The following is an 18,918-nucleotide window of genomic DNA, read 5'->3' as shown; positions in this document are numbered from 1 at the left end:
AGACTTATTTGTGTAAATGGAAGGGAGAAATGTGATAGTGGGATTTGGTGATTATCGTCGGTATCTTTCCTTTTCATTGTTCCTTCTTTATTTGGCCAGCTGTATTGTTCCTTCAATCAAAGTGAAAAAGTGTCTTGTCTGGAAATTTATAATATCAAACGCTGTTTGAAATGTTTCGATTTGATCCTTTTGCTTCTACAGCTCACATATACTGTAACTTGGCAAGAGTGATCTCACGGTTGTCAAAAAAAAGAGAGATTAATCTCGAATACCCTGACGTCAGTCAGTGCATGGCACATGGCAGCAAGAAAAATAAGGAAACTAAACAGCAAAAAAAAGAAGAGATTTATAGAACAACAGTGGCAAATAGAGCATTTGTACATTTTTGATAATCTAAGAACATGATCTATATAGACACATAGATCCATGGATGATCTCTAACTCTCTAAGTTATTCCAACCATGTCCCTAATTAACTGACTGCCTAGCAGGATGAGCTTCCGAGCAAGAAAACAATTTTTAGTATCGGATCGATGATTTAGTGGAATTAGATTTTCTTGTTAGATTATATATATTTTTAAAAATAAAAAAATTACATCATAGTATATAAAAATTATGTCATTTACATCATGATATATAAAAATATATATACACATACGTCGTGGAAAATTATATCCACTTCTATAAAATAAAATGGAAAGTTTGGGAATAAAAAGGACTGGTCATAATTATTTTCATGCACATAAACAGAGTATATACAGTAAAATATTAAAATTTATGGTTAGAGTACACAATTTTTAAGTAATTATGGTCAGTTTAATAAGTGGTGTAAAAAAGATCTATATGATTTTAAAAATTGTGCTATTTAAGGCGTTGATGATTAAAATAATTAATTTAGGCTTTGATATGTTTCACTTCTATGATTACATTAATTTATAACTTAAAGATGTTATTCAGTAATAATGTTTAACTAGGTTAATATCCGCGCAAAGCGCGGAATCAATATTATATATATATATTAGTTTATGTATTAAATACTTTTACATATTATGAAATAATAAATATATATTAAATAATTAAAAGTCAGTAACTATTAAATATATAATTAAATTGGTCAATTTTATTAATCCAAAAAAAAATTTTATATTTGATAGGATATGTTATTAAATTTACATGATACTAACATAGATAATATATTTTAGTATATTTTTAATATTAATGTCTATTAAATGATGATTTCTACTCATATAGTTTTTTTGATCATTTGTGGCTTTTATGGAAAAAAATTTAAATTACTGATAACAAAATTTTCATTGTGAGATTAATAGTTTTAGTAATTTATAATTTCTTTTAAAAATAAGTTGTCAATGATCGTTCAAAACTTTTATCAAAAAAATTGTTCAAAGTAAATTTTGAAACTAAAATATTGTATTTTATGTGATTTATAGTTTAATTTAAAAGGATATATATATTAATCTTAATAATTAATTAAATTAGACTTTTTACTTATATAATTTTTGTAATCATTTGTATTTTGTCATAATAAAAATTTTAAACCATGGATCATAAAATTTGAATGTGAGACTTTTAACAGTTTTAGTAATTTATAGCCGTTTGTAAAAATTCAAAATATAACATATACATAAAAATTTAATTTTTTAGTATATGGTTATTGTGCTTGTTTAATTTATTTAATAGTTTAAAATTAAACAAATATGATAGAAGATACACTATTTTTTATCAAATCTTTATTATTCAAAATCATTAATTGCCGTATATACTTTAGCCACATTAGGCAATTCCGTAAATTTTATTTAAGGAAATAATTAAGTACATTAATGATGAATTTATTGTTAGTTTAATAAAAAAGTTATTATATAATTAGATGGACCAACATATTTCTCTAATGATTCTAAGAATCATTATAATGATGACATGTGGCTACAAAATAAGTTGTAATGCTTCTCAAATAATATATTGGGGATATTATTTTTGTTTGTCATTAATACTTCTTACTATTAAGAAAAATAATTTAATTATTGTACCGAATTTAATTAAACAAGAGTTTTATCCAGTCCGGTAGGGATTAATAATTTAATTCAAATTAGTTGAGTTATTTTATTATTTTTTTTTTTTGTGAAACCCTATTTGAATCGAAGGTCGTCTTGCAGAAGCTGCTATTCCTTTACTTCCGTAATTCACTCGCCACTGTTGGGATCTATCAACCACTATGTTTTATTTCCAGCAAATCTTGGTGCTAAAGAGAAAGTGTCTCTTTAGAAAAGGTAATTGACAGATCTGCTGCGGATGGTGGCGACGAGTCTTACCGGTTTCAATCGTCGATGGTTCTTCATTTGATGGTGATGGAGTTCTTGCTGCAAACTATGGTTACTTCGAAATACAACATGAAATTCTATGGAATAGTAATCTCTTTGCCTTTATTATTTTCAATAGAGCAATATAAAGAGTTGTTTTGTTTCGATGACTCCTACTGGAGTATTAAAAAAAGAGTGTCAATCGTTTCCAATTCAGTTTGAAACGTGGTGTTTTTGGATTAATACAAAGATTATCTCTCTTGAGATTCAACTATTCCAAAAACAAATATGGAGCTTTTATATGAAAAATCTTTAGTCATCCACATATAAGAAATATGTGTATTAGTTTACTTTGGATTCCTACTAGTGTATCTCTTTTCTATATTGTTTTACTAGTTTTCATTGTTTATATTTTTTTACCTAGAAGGCTTAATAATACAATTCACAAAAAAATGTCTAAATAAGCAATCTTCTCTATTAAAAGAGAAGTACTATTGTATCTACTACAAAAAGAGACACAAAAAGTCATGTTAGGACCATATTATTAATTACATAATATGATATAATAATCAATAATAATATTAATAATAAATCAGTTGTAACTATAAATTTAAATTTTATTTTTAGTTATAACAAAATCTGTTGAGAAAAACTCTAACAAAATTCTATTATTTTTAGAATATTTTTATTAAATAATGCATTAATTAATTTCATAATTAGTGATATGATATTAGTATTAAATAATATAAATTAAATTTTATTATTAAACCAAAAATAAAATTTCTTTTTATATATTATAATTATATTAATATTATATTAACTTATAAAACTAAATATAAAAAATTATATTAAATTGGTAAATTAACCTATTTTTTAAAAAAATGTTATCATTTAAATAAATTATTACTTACCATTAAAACGGGTTAAAATATGTTAACTATTACTCTTTTTATACAAAAATAAAGTTATAAACAAATGTTAATTTTTTTTATTTCTATGGCTATATATTTTCAAAAATCATATGTTAAAGAAAATTCTCTATTTGATTATTTCAAATTATGAATTAATGGTACCAAATTCAAAATATAATAACAATTAATAGCCTTCTTTTAAATAAAAATGCACTATTCACATGTGATATTAATTATTTAGACCTACTATTTCCGGTCTTTGACATGACGTGTAACAAAGAATTTAATACGTCGCAATATGGGATGTGATAATTACTGTTCAAGATGTAGAGAGCCAGATGAAAATGTTACTCACGCGATCTTTGAATGCCCACCAGCATTACAAGCATGGGAATTATCATCAACGCCGTCGAGTTCTCAAATATTCTCTTTATCAAGAATGTATGCCAATATGGATTATCTATTTTGGAGGAAGAATTCTATTAGAAAGCCGGAAGATGATAGAGACCCTTACCTCTTTGATAATCTGCTATATTTGAAAAGCAAGAAATGATAAGCTATTCCGAAGTATTGATAGGGACCCGTTAGAACTAGTCAGATATGCAGGGAGTGAGTGCCAGGCTTGGTACAACGCTAAGGATTCTATACCTATTCCTCCACAGGTATCAATTGCTGAAGAAACACAGCGTTAAGCTTAGATAATATTTGTATGGTGGATGACTCATGGACCTCCACAGACCAATTAAGTGGCATTGGATGGGTTTGGAAGGATAACACGGGAAAGATCCAACTTATATATGGGGACACAGAACTTAAGAAGGCGTGAGACAGTATTACACTCGGAACTGGAAGCGCTGAAATGGGCAATGGAGAGCATGCTCCAGCATTCAAACTGTCAAAGATTTAGAACAGATTGCAAGGACCTGATTGCAATGATAAAAGAACCCCAGGCATGGCCAAACTTCTCAACGGAGTTGGAGGTCATTCAAATTATCCAGATGTGCTACCCGGATTTCAAGATCAGCTATGTGCCAAGAACGCAAAATGAAATTGTTGATTCTCTAACTAGGAATGCTCGATCTTTTCATAGATCTCTATGTTTTATTGGTTGTTCTATTCCGGTCTGGTTATCCAGATCACCTCATGTTTGAGTAATATAATAGCTGCTTGAGGCAAAAAAAAAAAAAAAAAAAAAAAAAAAAAAAGACATGATGTACTCTCTCTCTCCTAGCTAATTTTTTCCTTTTGCTTTTCTCAAATACAAATAAACAATACGTATCTATGGTTCTTTACTTCATTTAGTTGGTCTAAACAATACGTATCTATCTTTTTAATAAATAGTTAGTATTAATAAAAAAATTAACATATTTTATTCGTTTATTTGTGTGTTTTACGTTTTAAAACACACATTTTATTCGTTTATTTGTGTGTATTTACGTCATATTTTATATTTCTACAAGGAAATATAATATGACCATATTAAGTTTTTTTTTTACAAGTTATTTTTGTTAGTTCGGGTTTATTTAAGTTATGTGTTTACTTTTACCATATTAATCACTCCTATTATAAATAGACCCCCTCCATTATTGCTCTATATCTTGTCTCTCTTCAGTGACACAAAACCAAAGAAAGCATTTTTTAGACTAATATCCCAGCCAAAGAGAATATTGAGAAACAAGATCGAGGAAAGTATCTAATGAAGACGACGAATCGCTTCAATGTCATTGTTGCGGTTGCAGCAACGATACTTATGGGAATGTTTGAATCATCCGATGCTCAGCTTCAAATGAATTTCTACGCGAAAAGCTGTCCAAACGCTGAGAAAATAATTTCAGACCATATTCAAAAGCATATCCATAATGGTCCTTCTCTTGCAGCTCCTCTCATCAGAATGCACTTCCATGATTGCTTCGTCAGGGTATTTTTTTAATGTCTTCATTTATTTTAGATATGTTCGTACTTTATGTACATATAGATTAATATATCCACACACATCTAGTTCAAATAGCTTACTAATAATGGTGAAATAACCTAGAAGATGTATTATATATTAAATAAAATGGTTAGTTGATAGTAAATTTGAGCTAGGGCAGAAAATTTGAGATTATTAAATTTTCATTAACACTGACATTGATTCTTGAAAATGTGAAGGGATGCGATGGATCAGTGTTGATAAATTCAACATCTGGAAACGCAGAGAGAGATTCACCACCAAATCTAACACTCAGAGGATTCGGTTTCGTAGAGAGGATTAAAACTCTTCTAGAAGCAGAGTGTCCTAAGACTGTTTCATGCGCTGATATCATCGCTTTGACCGCTCGAGACTCGGTTGTTGCTACCGTAAGTAAACAACTTGAAAAGTTTCAGCTAACGTTGCAAATTAAACAAAAATGAAGTTTTACATTGAATAAATTCTACAGGGAGGTCCTTGGTGGAGTGTTCCAACCGGAAGAAGAGACGGTAGGATCTCAAAATTGGCTGAGGCTACGAACAACATTCCCGGACCGACGAGTAACTTCACAACGTTACAACAACGTTTCGCCAACCAAGGCCTTAATCTCAAAGACCTTGTTCTACTCTCCGGTAATTTCAATAACCGGAGATAACCAAACTGATTTGGGATTCCATGTAGCCCCGACACTGACCGTTATCAGTGTTATAAAAATGTTTTAACCGGTTGTTTAGCCTAAACGCTATGGCTTAAAAATAGCATACAATAATAATAAATAACGGTATCTACCCAAATATTAAAATATTTTTAAAATATTTTTATACTTATGCTATTTATCTAAACGTTCTGAGTAACTATTTAGATTTCTGATTAAAAGTTTTAAGTGCTATGTGTTGAGTTACTTATGATTAACAGTATTAGCGTTTAGGCTAAACAGCCGGTTAAGTGCTATATTTTTATAATTACTTATGCCTAGCATTTTTTTTTAACGTTGGATATTATCGTTTGGTATCCAATATGGACATCCGTATAACTGGTTTGTATTTTGTTTACTGTTCTTTTTTTCAGGGGCTCACACGATCGGCGTTTCGCATTGTTCTTCCATGAGTGAACGTCTCTACAACTTCTCGACGACAGTCAAACAAGATCCATCTCTGGACAGCGAGTACGCAGCGAACATAAAGGCCAACAAATGTAAGAGCCTCACCGACAACACCACCATCCTTGAGATGGATCCCGGTAGCAGTAGAAGCTTCGATCTCAGTTACTACAGGCTTGTCTTGAAAAGGAGAGGTCTCTTTCAGTCTGATTCTGCTTTGACAAAGAACTCAGCCACGTTAAAGATGATCAACGATTTGGTCAACGGTTCTGAAAAGAAGTTCTACAAGGCTTTCGCTAAGTCAATGGAGAAGATGGGGAGAGTTAAAGTGAAGACGGGCTCAGCCGGTGTGATCAGGACACGTTGTTCTGTTGCCCGAAGTTAGCTAACCTGATCGGAAAATGGTGTTGTGTTATATTCTGTTTTTTTTTAATTGTGCATTGTTGTTACGTTTTGAGTCTTGGGGTAAAAGTGTTGTTAATTTGATTTTGACGTTGTTTCATTTGGGTTTATGCACCCAAAAATCTATGTTTGTGGTTCTATTAAAATATGAATCATAATAAATTATACAATAATTGCAATGGAAGGTATTGGTATAACTCTTATATATGAGTTAGAAATTACTTTGGTGTCTCCACTTAAGAATTAAACACAACGTTATAATCTGCCATTAAACTTTGCATTGTTTCTTCAATTTAATGTATAATTTATTCAAACCTAAAAATACCCCTTTTACGATAAGTAGGAGTGTTTTAGAGTTCTAGAATTTAGAAACATAGTAGGTTTATTGTTTACATCTTGAAAGAAACAGAGCTTAGTAGTACCATATGGCGAACTACAATTTAATGTAAAATTTATTCAAACCTAAAAATACCCCTTTTACGATAAGTGGGAGTGTTTTAGAGTTCTAGAATTTAGAAACATAGTAGGTTTACTGTTTACATCTTGAAAGAAACAGAGCTTAGTAGTACCATATGGCGAACTACAATTATAAATTTGCATCGGATTTATGATCTCTCATCCGCTCGAACGGACACTTGTACACTGCGAACATGTTTGTCTATCATCTTTGCAATGGATAGAGATATAGTTGGTGAAACTCCATTTCATTTATTTCCCTTCATATATTATATCATACATCACGAGGAAGATATTTCGTATTGCGTGAGAAGAAGATTGTTCACCAATCAATTGTTGGAAACTAGCTTTGAGTACAATCTTCTTACAACACACGGGTATACAAAAGATTGTTCTTACATTCACGCATGAACATCTGAAACGTGGGAAACTATGTGAATAATATCCACAAAGTAACTAAACATCAGCCGGTTTTTATACCATGTTAAGTTTGAAATTATTATGGGTTTTAAATTCAACTATTGGCCAATGAGTGGCTTGATTCTTCCTTAATCAAATACTCTCTTCAGTTAGTGCGAAGATGAGTCATTACCCTAATCTCTGAGACAATCGATGTATACTTCAAAGTAGTACGTACTACTATTGAGGAATATGATTACTAAACTTTATTAATTTTTTTGGGCCTATATAATTTGAGAGCATGGTAGTGCGATATTCTTCACAACGTCTTGGATGAACTTTTGCATAGCAATACGCGACGATCCACCATCCATTAAAGCTGCATGACATTTCTTGCTCATCTCCTTCACTCTCTTCCTCACCTCACTATCCTGCTCCATCAGACACCTCACTGCTCTCTCAATCTCCTCCGCCTTCACCAAGTCCACCGCCGCCACTCCACCCAAATGATCGCCTCTCCAGTACCTTTTAATCTGCACGGCCAGTCCAAGCTCCTCCACCATCTCAAACGCGTTGAAATTCTGCTCTGCGTATAACGGCCACGCAGCTGTCGGAACACCGAACCAAAGACTCTCGAGCAAAGAGTTCCACCCACAGTGAGTGACAAAACCTCCTATCGCTTGATTCGCGAGAATAGCCACCTGCGGGGCCCATCCGATCACCTTCCCTCTCTCTTGCGTCCGTTCCAAGAACCCTTTCGGGAGAACTTCTTCAAGATTCTTAAACTCTTCAGGATGTATGTTTAGTATATTCGGTGAAGAGCGACGGAGAGACCATAAGTAAGTGTGCCCACTTCGTTCAAGTGCGACTGCGAGTTCTTGTACTTGGTCCTCACTGAAGCCTCCCATGCTCCCAAAACATAGAAATACTACTGATCTAGCCGGTTGCTCGGCCAGCCACTGTAAAATCTCCACTTGTGTCTCGTCCACTTGGTGCTCAAGATGCAAAAGTGGTCCAACCGAGTAAGCTTGAGGAATGATATCACCACCGCTCCAGAGATATTCCAACACGTAAGGTTCCAGCTCAGCAACAGTATTTACGAGAATACCCTTCATCTCTTTGAATCTTCTTGAGTGGTTCACATAGATGGGGAGCCACAGTTCGGATGCAAGGCCGTGTGGAAGACACTTCTATGAATGTTGTTGTTGTATTGATTATTGAGTTTTGGTTACACTTTGAATATATACAGTAGAGACTTATAGAACGTGCCTAACGTGCACCTAACGTGTTCCTATATCTCAGGGATTACACAAGACTCAGTCTAGATATCTTAACAACCTAACATGCCCCCTCAAGATGGACGGAGAGTTGCGAGGCCAATCTTGTCTGAAATTGTACGAAACTTGGCGCGGGACAGAGGTTTTGTTAGAGCATCTGCAAGCTGATCTGCGGAAGCAACATGTGAAACTCGAAGGTAACCTAATTGTACTAGGGCCCGGATGAAGTGAAAGTCAACTGCAACATGCTTCATTCTTGAGTGAAAGACATGATTTGCACAGAGAAACGTTGCTCCTACATTGTCACAATATATTACAGGAGTTGTTGATGGAGGAAGGCCGAGTTCACCAAGTAGAGTGACGATCCATTGGACTTCAGAGGCTGTATCAGAAACTGATTTATATTCAGCTTCAGTAGAAGAGCGAGCTACTGTCTTCTGCTTCTTAGAGGACCAAGCAACTAGATGTTTGCCAACGTATACAAGATAAGCTCCTGTAGAAGTATAGTCATCTTTGTCACCGGCCCAATCTGCGTCGGAGAAGGCATGAACTGTTGGTGGAGTGATTGCAGAGAAGTGGAGACCAAGATATTTTGTACCACTTAGATATCGGAGAACTCGTTTGGCAGCCGTCCAGTGATCTGTACGAGGCTGATGCATATACTGTGAGAGTTTGTTTACAACAAAAGCGATGTCAGGCCTTGTGAATTGTAGATATTGTAAGCTCCCAATAACAGAGCGGTATTCACTAGGATCAGGAAGAAGATCGCCAGAGAGAACTGTTAGAGAGGGATGCTCAGCCATGGGTGTGGCAACAGGCTTCGTCATGATCATGTTTGCACGATAGAGAAGATCATTGATGTACTTTGTCTGTGTAAGCGTAAGACCGGCCTGAGTTCTGGTTACTTCAATGCCCAAAAAATAGCTCAACGCTCCCATATCTTTGATAGAAAATCGACGAGCTAAGAGATCAATAAATGCCTGAATGTGAGCAGGAGAGTTACCCGTAACGACGATATCGTCTACGTAAATCAGAACAAACACTGCAATCCCAGACTTGTGAAGCACAAACAGAGAGGTGTCTGAGACAGCGTTGTAGAATCCCAGCTCAAGAAGAAAGTCACGAAGAGCATTATACCATGCTCGTGGAGCCTGCTTTAGTCCATAAATAGCTTTGTTGAGTTTGCATACATAATCAGGTTTGTCAGCATCCACAAAGCCTGGTGGCTGCTCCATGTACACATCTTCCTGCAATTCACCCTGAAGAAAAGCATTATTAACATCAAGTTGACGTAAGACCCAACCTCGTGCCACTGCCTGACCAAGAACCAGGCGTATTGTTGGCTGCTTAACCACTGGACTAAAGGTCTCAAAATAGTCTATTCCTGGTCTTTGAAGAAACCCTTTGGCAACTAATCTGGACTTCTTGCGCTCGGGTTTGCCGAATTGATTTCGTTTGATGCGATATACCCATCGACAACCAACGACATTGTAGCTAGGATCACGTGGTACCAGATTCCAGCTGTTATTTTCGGCTTGAGAGTTCATCTCTCCACACATTGAGCCGCGCCATTGAGCATCTTTAAGTGCCTGAATGTGTGTGCGCGGTTCGATCTCATCATCTAAAGCTGCAACAGCATGGAGAGCAAAGCGTGGATTTGGTTTGATGATATGATTTTTCGATCGTGTTACCATTTGGTGTGTGTTGGCGGGTGGAGCATCAAGGACCGATGTATTTGGTGGTGCAGTGGTGAGAGGTTGCTGTGATTGAGCAGGCGATGTTGTCTCCGGAGCCAAAGCAGATGAGGGGTCAGGCGCAGGAGGCTGTACAGTAGCCATAGGAGTGAGTGATTGGGGAAGTGGAGAAACCAGAGGACTAAGGTCTGGTTCGTTTGTTGGAGTAGCAAGTGGAGTGGCTTTGTGTTGGAATGGAAATGAAGATTCAAAGAATTCAACATGGCGGGAAACATATAACCGAGAGGATGATTTATCAAAGCATAGATAAGCACTTTGAGATAGAGAGTAACCGACAAAGACGCAAGGAGTGGAGCGAGTGTCTAGTTTGTGGAAAGAATATGGCCGTAGCCAAGGGTAGCACAAGCAGCCAAAAACCCGAAGTTTTGAGTAGTTGGCTTTTTCTGCGAAAAGCTTTTCATATGGAATGGAGAAGTTGAGTGATGAGCTTGGAAGGCGATTTATAAGATAGACAGCAGCAGTGAAAGCAAACGACCAGTACTCTGAAGGCATATGAGCATGAGATAAGAGCGCTAAGCCCGTTTCGACAATATGTCTATGTTTTCGCTCAGAGATACCATTGTGTTCAGGAGTATGTGGAGGTGAAGTTCTGTGTGAAATGCCATGTTGTGAAAGAAAGGATCTCATAGCGAGGAACTCACCGCCATTGTCTGAATAGAAGGTGACAATGCGTGTTTGAAATTTGTTTTCAACGAGCTCTTTAAAGCGTATGAACACATCAAGAACCTGAGATTTTCGTTTAAGAGGAAAGAGCCAAGTGTATCGTGTAAAGTGATCAACAATAACAAGATAGTACTTGTAGCCATCAAAAGAGAACAGAGGGGATGTCCAAACATCTGAATATAGGATTTCAAGAGGACGAGATGAAGAGATAGTATTTGTACCAAAAGAGTGTTTGTGACTTTTATTCGTAGAACACGAGTTACACAACAGAGGAGGCGTAACTTTATTTGAAAAAGGCAAGGAACATTGAGACAAAACACGTTTCAGAAGATCAAGAGCAGGATGACCAAGGCGTGAATGCCAAGCAGTCATTGAAGTTTTTATTGCAGAAAGAGCTTGGATTTGGATCGAAGATGGAGCAGAATCCAACCACTCATACATCCCATTGCTAGTTTGTCCTGTTTTGAGCAGCGCCCCCGTGACTAGATCCCTCACCTGATAAGACCAAGGATCAAAAGTAATGGAAACATTATTATCAGCACAAGTTTGTCTCACTGACATGAGATTCTTCTCAATATTTGGAGCATAAAGGACATTATTCAAGTGAATAGATCGAGATGGCAAGGAGAGAATGGTGGAACCAGTGTGAGTAATCGCGTGGCCCGATCCATCGCCAAGTGTCACAGCTTCATTGCCTTGGTAAGGAGAGTGGAGTGCTAAGTTGTTGAGATCGGATGTGAGATGGTGAGAAGCTCCACTGTCAAGAAGCCATGAAGGTGTGTCTGATGAAGGATACATAGAAGCAACATGAGCTCTGGGTTGCCACAGTTGAGCTGCGTTTTGTTGAGAACCATCAGCGGAGATGAGACGAAACTGAGTGCATCGCTGGGCGCTATGCCCCTGAACACCACAAGCTTGACACTTTCCCAAGTATGGTTTTGGTCCACGTGGTGCGTATGTGCCAAAGGTTTGTTGTTGGGGACGGTTGTTGTATGAATGTTGTTGCTGGCGATTATCAAATTGAAGTGATGATGAAGGACGAAATGACGTTTTTGGTTTGTGTGTAGCTGCATTTGCAGAGACGGGAAAGATAGGAGCAGGTTGCACACAAAGAAGAGCTGCTTCCCTGTTGACCAGTTTGTCACGTATCTCTTCAAAGGTTGGAGGAACATCTCGTCCATTAATCTGTTCAGCTACACCACGATAATCATCATCTAGTCCATCGAGAATGTACTCGATGATATCCTCATGATCAAGTGGTTTGCCTAATAAGGCTAGTTGATCAGCCTTTGTTTTGATTGACTGCAGGTACTCATCAATAGAGCGGTTTCCTTTGGTGCCCTTTTTCAGCTGATCTCTGATTTGTTTCATGTGACCTCTGGAAGGACGACCGAACGTTGATTGCAGACTTGTCCACGCCTCAAGTGTTGTTGTTGCCGTGGAAACAAGAGGTTGCAGGGAGACAGAGATTGTCCCAAGTATTGCCGCAAAGATCAATTTGTCTTGTCTTTGCCAAGCTGAAGACGCCGGATTTGGCATAGTCAGATCATTGTTTTGTACCGTCGGTGGTGGAGGAGCAGTATCGTTGGTGATGAACTGTTTGAGATTGTGGCCATCGAGAAATAGAGAAACTTGTAAGCTCCACGTTATGTAGTTTGAGGCTGTGAGTCTAGTCACATTACTCATGTTCACCGAGAGTATAGGATTTTGAGGATCATTAGGGTTAATGATAGTTGCAGAGCCAGGTGTGGCTGTTGATACTGGAGATTGAGACGCCATTGTTGCGTAAAAGAGAGAAAAAAAAAAAGTTTTAGGTTTGATCAGATCGATGCTCTGATACCATATGAATGTTGTTGTTGTATTGATTATTGAGTTTTGGTTACACTTTGAATATATACAGTAGAGACTTATAGAACGTGCCTAACGTGCACCTAACGTGTTCCTATATCTCAGGGATTACACAAGACTCAGTCTAGATATCTTAACAACCTAACAACTTCACCGGATAAGGACGAATCAAACCGGGGATGACTAACTCAGTTTCGGAGTCTTCGAAATCACTTTCTCTAACATGGTAGTTATTATTATCGTATAGGTGCTGAACGTGAAACCCTAGTGCGAGTACCCCGGCGTTTGACGTGTAGAAAAGATAACTCGGGACGTGAAACTCGTTCGCCACGTCGATCAACGAAGTACAGAACATGTCGAGGACGAAGCCAGCGATCTTTGGTGAGTTTGGTAGTGTGGAGTAGTGGTCGAAAAGCTTCGCAACGGCGCGCCTCACGTTTGGGATGTGGTTCTCGATATGCATGTCAAGCGTCGTAGCCTCAGGCTCAGAGGTTGTTTGGTCTCCACCGGTGGAGATAACTTCGTAGCGGAGGCGGTCGCTAGATGCGGCGGAGAGAGCTTCCACGTAGGGGGAAGCAGCGGCTGCGCTTCCGGAGAGGAAAGGAAGGATGACAACGGAGATAGTGAGGCGGTTTTCTAGGTCGACTAGTAGCTTCGCCATCTCCACTGTTGATCTGAGGTGGCTAATGCCAGGATATGGTATGAAGACAAGCTGGAAGTTCATTTTTTTTCTTCTTCTTTTGCTTTTCTCTGTTTGTGTTTCTTTTTACGAGATTTGATTAATAGTAAGCTCTACCAATCGCATCGAGTTTTTAGTTCTTTGTGAATTATTAACAGGTTCTGGTTAACCGATGTGTCCGTTTTCTAACCTGTGTTTTTTATTATTCTCAATAATAAAAACAAACTAAATATCCTGACATGTTATCTAGGTGAAGACTTTTTGTATGAGCATGGGCAACATATAAACATGTGGTCACAAGTTTCTCACATCCCTCAACGTATTATTAGACCAGCCTTATCAGAAGAAGGGGTCAAATCAAGTATTTTCTAACAGACAATGATCTCAGCTATACAATTTAAAGATTTTTAGAGAATCTTTATTGCATAAAAAATAGGTTTCACGTGGCTTGGACTCCACAGAAATTAGAGATATACGATTTTTTTTATGCAAAATAAGCAACGTGCTTTGTTCTTTTTTCATTGTTTGCGACCCTGACACGTGGCGATCCGCGATTGGTTTCTATTATTATTTTTTATTTTTATATTTTTAATCAGACAGAAAAAAAATTAAGAAATCCTTAGTAGGTTTTAGGGATAATGATGATTTTAGAACCTATGCGAAGAAAGTATATCAATTTTTTTAGCTAAATTGTAAATACCATTAGGTGATTAGAGGTTTTACAAACGCATGACCTTAAGGCTGCTTCACCCCGCAAAAACAAATAAAAACATGGTGAAAACAAATTTTGATGGCTGAAGTAAACAACAATGAGCTCATCTCAACCAACTAGACTTTTTTTTTTTTGAAGAAATGGCAACCAACTAGACATTACGGAGGAGAAATTTTTTCTGCGTCTCCTCGCTGTTATCTATCCCGTTTGTAATCTCCCTGTCAATCTCCTGGAATACTGTAGAAGCAGGAAAAGATGTTTAGCTGTGAATCAAATTATTCCTTTGTTTCCAAAGATGGTACACTGAAGCCTGGCATGCCCATACGGCGAAGTATAGCTGTAGAAGAAAATGTGATTGTATCATCTCAATTAATGGGAGAAGAGTATCAGCTTAAGTAAAAATATATTTCTACACCTGTTTAACATTTTGTAATCTTGGTTTTAAATGAATTTTAGTCGAACAAAAACCAGACATGCTGATAATTACCAATGTTCTGAAAAGCGGTCTAGGCGGCGCTTCGCTTACACCCTAGGCATTATAAGACTGTGCCGATTACTTTCTAAACCAACTAGAAAATTACAATATTGTAATAATATATAATTTATTATTCATAAATTATAATAATTAATCTATATATAATAGCAAATACAATTTTGAAGCTAGATGACGTAATCATTTTTTATAGGAAAATAAAATTTAAATCAACGGTTCAGTTTATCAGTACTTTGTAATCTAATGGATTTGATCATCTCTCATTTATAAGATCCGACGTTATCAATCTCGTTCACCAAAAGGCGTCTCAGTCAACTGCTCTCTGAACAATGCACCCCTTATACATCTGCCTCTTCTCAAAGGACACCTCATTTGCCTCCTTTCGGATTCAACGCGTCTCTAAAATCCATCTATACATTGAACTTTCAGATTTCTTATCCCTTTACATATTCCATCATCAATCTATCTCTTTATATTTTCCATCATCCTCGTCCAGTTTTAGATGTAAGAATTCCTCTCAGACAGTTCATCACCATCGTCGTACATGTATGTATCTGTCTTTGGGATTTTGTACTTCGTTTATTATATGGAAATAAATCAATCCATAGTTTGTTGTTTTATTTAAAGGGACAGACTTTTCAAAAGAAATTAATTGTTTGGTACTGCGTGGGAGGAGATGGAGTGAATCACGTAGCCTTTTTGGCCATAGAACAATCTATGTTCCCAAGTTTTTTTACTGCAGTTAATTGAAATGTATTTTTACTCAATTTTCGTTGATCGTTTCTGTATTTCTGTTGATTACCGTTTGATGTTTTCCAGCAGAATTAATCTGAGAGTCGCTTATGTATCATTTTTACGTTTTTTCAAAAAAAAATGATCCAGATTGTTAAGTTATGATTAAAGGAGTTTGAAGAGGAAAAGAAACAATTATTAACGAGTATGGTCCAGCACAGCCTTAATAATCCATAAGTGCATCACTCACGCGTGTGCCTTGAAGTGGGAAAGTTTGGAGTTGGAAAAGAAGTAGAGGGACTCCAACGTTACGTCTCTATGGGAACCCGTTACAAATCATTAATTTATAAATACAAGTATAATCTCTTCGTAATAGAAGCTACATATTAATGTAAATTATATGCTTTTGAGTTCTGAGTGATTTAAAGAATTTATATAGTTGTGTTGTTCTTTGTCCCTCAAAAAGAAAGACCGTAAAAACAGATGAAGTAAGAAATCAACAATGAGTTCATCAAAAGTTGTGATCAGATTTTTAGTTTCATCAAATTCTTGTAACATGTGAAAGAAAAGCTTTCACAGAGAAGTAGAGAGAAGGACGATAAACGTCACGGGTACGCCAACGTGGTGCCGTCTCGCATACTGGGTTCGGCAGGAGACGGGTACGGCACGGGTACGGCTGGGAAACATCCCCGGCGCGTCTCGTGTAAGGCAGGGAAGGCAACACTTGACGGGGACGGATCGGGGGGAGAACAGAGACGTTTCGAGAATGAATATACCGTATTCCACGTTTCGGTGCTGCTTAGCCGAATAGCCGGCTAGGAATATTAGAAAGGAAAATAAAATTTATGGTTTTAATTAAGGGAAAATTAGAAATATAGGACACTTACAACTTTGATTTGTCGCAATAAGATTTTGTGTAAGTTTTTTGTCCTATTAAGATTTTAATTAATGTTAATACGATTATACCCTTAGATTATTGAAATTTTAATTTAATTAAAATATAGAATGTTTATTAATTAGATTTATTTATAACTGTTTTTACATTAGAGATAGAAAGAAAAATCAAAAGCATTATCAGTTATGTAATTGTGTTTGTTTCATTCTTTCTTCCTCCATAATTCAAGGCACGACATTTTTTCACAAATACCTTTACGAGGTTTATGTTCTCATCTTCTTCTTTATCTTCTCAGATTATTGTCTCCATCTTTACTTGATATCCTTCTTAGCCTCTTTGATTTCGCATTGTGTCATGTGAAGATGGTTTATAGCATCTTCGATTTTTTTTCGTATTTTATTTGATGGGGGATTTTCTTTTGTTCTTGATTAGATCCGTTGTTAAAGGCGGCCATTAAATCGGAGTCAAGAATATTATTCACGTTTTTAAGTTTTGAAAGCTTGAAATTGGAAGATACATGCTAAATCTACAAATTTAAACCATACCCAGCAAAAAAAATGCAAAAATAATGGACGAAATCAATCAAAGAAAGCATGACGGCTCTGTAAAAATATCTCTGTAACCCTAAAAACTGTTGAGGAAGATGATGACTTATTTACGGTTATGCCATTAATGAAAATAAACACTAAAAAGAGCATATTTACGGTTTATGTTCTCATCTTCTTCTTTATCTTCTCATATTATTGTCTCCATCTTTACTTGATATCCTTCTTAGCCTCTTTGATTTCGCATTGTGTCATGTGAAGATGGTTTATAGCATCTTCGATTTTGTTTCGTATTTTATTTTATGGGTGATTTTCTTTTGTTCTTGATTAGATCCTTTGTTAAAGGCGGCCATTAAATCGGAGTCACGAAAATTATTCACGTTTTTAAGTTTTAAAAGCTTGAAATTGGAAGATACATGCTAAATCTACAAATTTAAACCATACCCAGCAAAAAAATGCAAAAATAATGGACGAAATCAATCAAAGAAAGCATGACGGCTCTGTAAAAATATCTCTGTAACCCTAAAAACTGTTGAAGAAGATGATGACTTATTTACGGTTATGCCATTAATGAAAATAAACACTAAAAAGAGCATAATGCACTTCTTGAGGATTGAACCTCACAACCAGGCAACATTGATAGTGGTAGTTTTCTAGGCTCCCAAGTCAAATGATAGTATAGAAAGGTTGTCGAACCACAGAGAACTAGAGACTTATGCACCAAGAATACACAAGCTCTCTTAATCTAAGCAAACAGGAGATGGATGATTTGTGACAAGTTAAGCTCCTAAAAATATAAACAAGGTGATCTCAAATCCAATCAAGAAACAAGTGCAAGAACTCAATCAAATGCTAAGGATGGATCCATTGGGCTAGGGATTTGATCTTGGGTGATCAAGATTCAATCTAAAGGTGGCAAACACACAATAAATCTATTACCTTATGCCTAGACACAACACTAAGCAAGCTCTATGTCTAGATGAATGCTCATTTGCTAAAATAACTCAAACATCAAATGTCTTTGGTTGAATATTATTAAAGCAATCATTAGGAATGAATCTACTAGCAATCTTAGCTTCTTTAACAACAAGTGTCCTTGGTAAAGTAAACTAAAAGCCTTGAAGAGTTGGTTCAGACATTTCAACATACACCTTGTGGATGGAAAATGTCTAAAGCTCTATTTTAGTATGATCAAGATTAAAATAACATTAAGATCACTCAACAAGCAAGGAACAATATAGATCTACCATAAAACACCTTAGATCTAGACTTAATCACTCTAAATCACCCTAACCCATGAATCCAAAATGTGTCTACTCTCTAATCTTCATGAAAAAACCTTAAATCTATGTGAGATTCAAGGCTAATCATGTTTATGAAAAAGAAAAACAAGATATAAGATGATGAAATAATTCCTTAGATTGATCAAAGATTCAAGTTTTACAAGATTGAAACAAAGTCTTGGGAGAAAAAATGAGATATATCAAAACAGGTTTTTAGGTTTAAAACTATATATAAGAGATGCCAAACGCGAACTGGTTTAGTGAATTAAACCGGGTCAAACCGGAATAAACCGGTCAATCATTTCTCTTCTTCTCCACAGCGACGTTCGCATCCCGCTCCACCAAGCCGCTCTGGTGATTGATCGTTGATGTGGAATTTGCCGAGCGGGTTCATCAAGCCGCTTCAATCACCCGCTCCAGCACACGCTCATGATGCGGCGACCTCACTAACCCGTTTTGCCAAGTCGCTGTGAACCTCTTCGAGCTCGAGCTCCGATTCGCTCTT

The 18,918-nt window shown here is 36.2% G+C and overlaps 2 protein-coding genes across 2 annotated transcripts; one reads left to right on the top strand and one right to left on the bottom strand.

The window, feature by feature from the left end:
* The first annotated feature begins 4,867 nt into the window (after window positions 1-4,867).
* Window positions 4,868-6,850, top strand: LOC106341782 (peroxidase 30). The gene is made up of 4 exons (XM_013780502.1): window positions 4,868-5,143; window positions 5,377-5,565; window positions 5,646-5,808; window positions 6,245-6,850. The coding sequence occupies exons 1-4, from the start codon at window positions 4,922-4,924 to the stop codon at window positions 6,658-6,660; spliced, it is 990 nt and encodes a 329-aa protein (XP_013635956.1). The 5' UTR covers window positions 4,868-4,921; the 3' UTR covers window positions 6,661-6,850.
* Window positions 6,851-7,646: 796 nt separating this feature from the next.
* LOC106327310 (UDP-glycosyltransferase 71B7-like) lies at window positions 7,647-13,948 on the bottom strand. The gene is made up of 2 exons (XM_013765438.1): window positions 13,223-13,948; window positions 7,647-8,719 (listed from the first exon to the last, which is right to left on the bottom strand). The coding sequence occupies exons 1-2, from the start codon at window positions 13,796-13,798 to the stop codon at window positions 7,817-7,819; spliced, it is 1,479 nt and encodes a 492-aa protein (XP_013620892.1). The 5' UTR covers window positions 13,799-13,948; the 3' UTR covers window positions 7,647-7,816.
* Between the last annotated feature and the right edge of the window lie 4,970 nt (window positions 13,949-18,918).

This window comes from Brassica oleracea, chromosome C1 (genome assembly GCF_000695525.1).
Source record: "Brassica oleracea var. oleracea cultivar TO1000 chromosome C1, BOL, whole genome shotgun sequence".
In the NCBI taxonomy this organism is placed as follows: domain Eukaryota; kingdom Viridiplantae; phylum Streptophyta; class Magnoliopsida; order Brassicales; family Brassicaceae; genus Brassica; species Brassica oleracea.
This window is presented reverse-complemented; position numbering and strand designations above follow the sequence as displayed.

What these genes read in the sequence shown, in the direction of transcription:
- LOC106327310 (XM_013765438.1), bottom strand. Translation starts at nt 13,798, where the DNA reads ATGAACTTCCAGCTTGTCTTCATACCATATCCTGGCATTAGCCACCTC. An exon ending in TTCGTCCTTATCCGGTGAAG is followed by an intron (nt 8,720 to 13,222) that starts TTGTTAGGTTGT and finishes CATTCATAGAAG; the next exon opens with TGTCTTCCACACGGCCTTGC.
- LOC106341782 (XM_013780502.1), top strand. Translation starts at nt 4,922, where the DNA reads ATGAAGACGACGAATCGCTTCAATGTCATTGTTGCGGTTGCAGCAACG. An exon ending in GAGACTCGGTTGTTGCTACC is followed by an intron (nt 5,566 to 5,645) that starts GTAAGTAAACAA and finishes TAAATTCTACAG; the next exon opens with GGAGGTCCTTGGTGGAGTGT. An exon ending in AGACCTTGTTCTACTCTCCG is followed by an intron (nt 5,809 to 6,244) that starts GTAATTTCAATA and finishes TCTTTTTTTCAG; the next exon opens with GGGCTCACACGATCGGCGTT.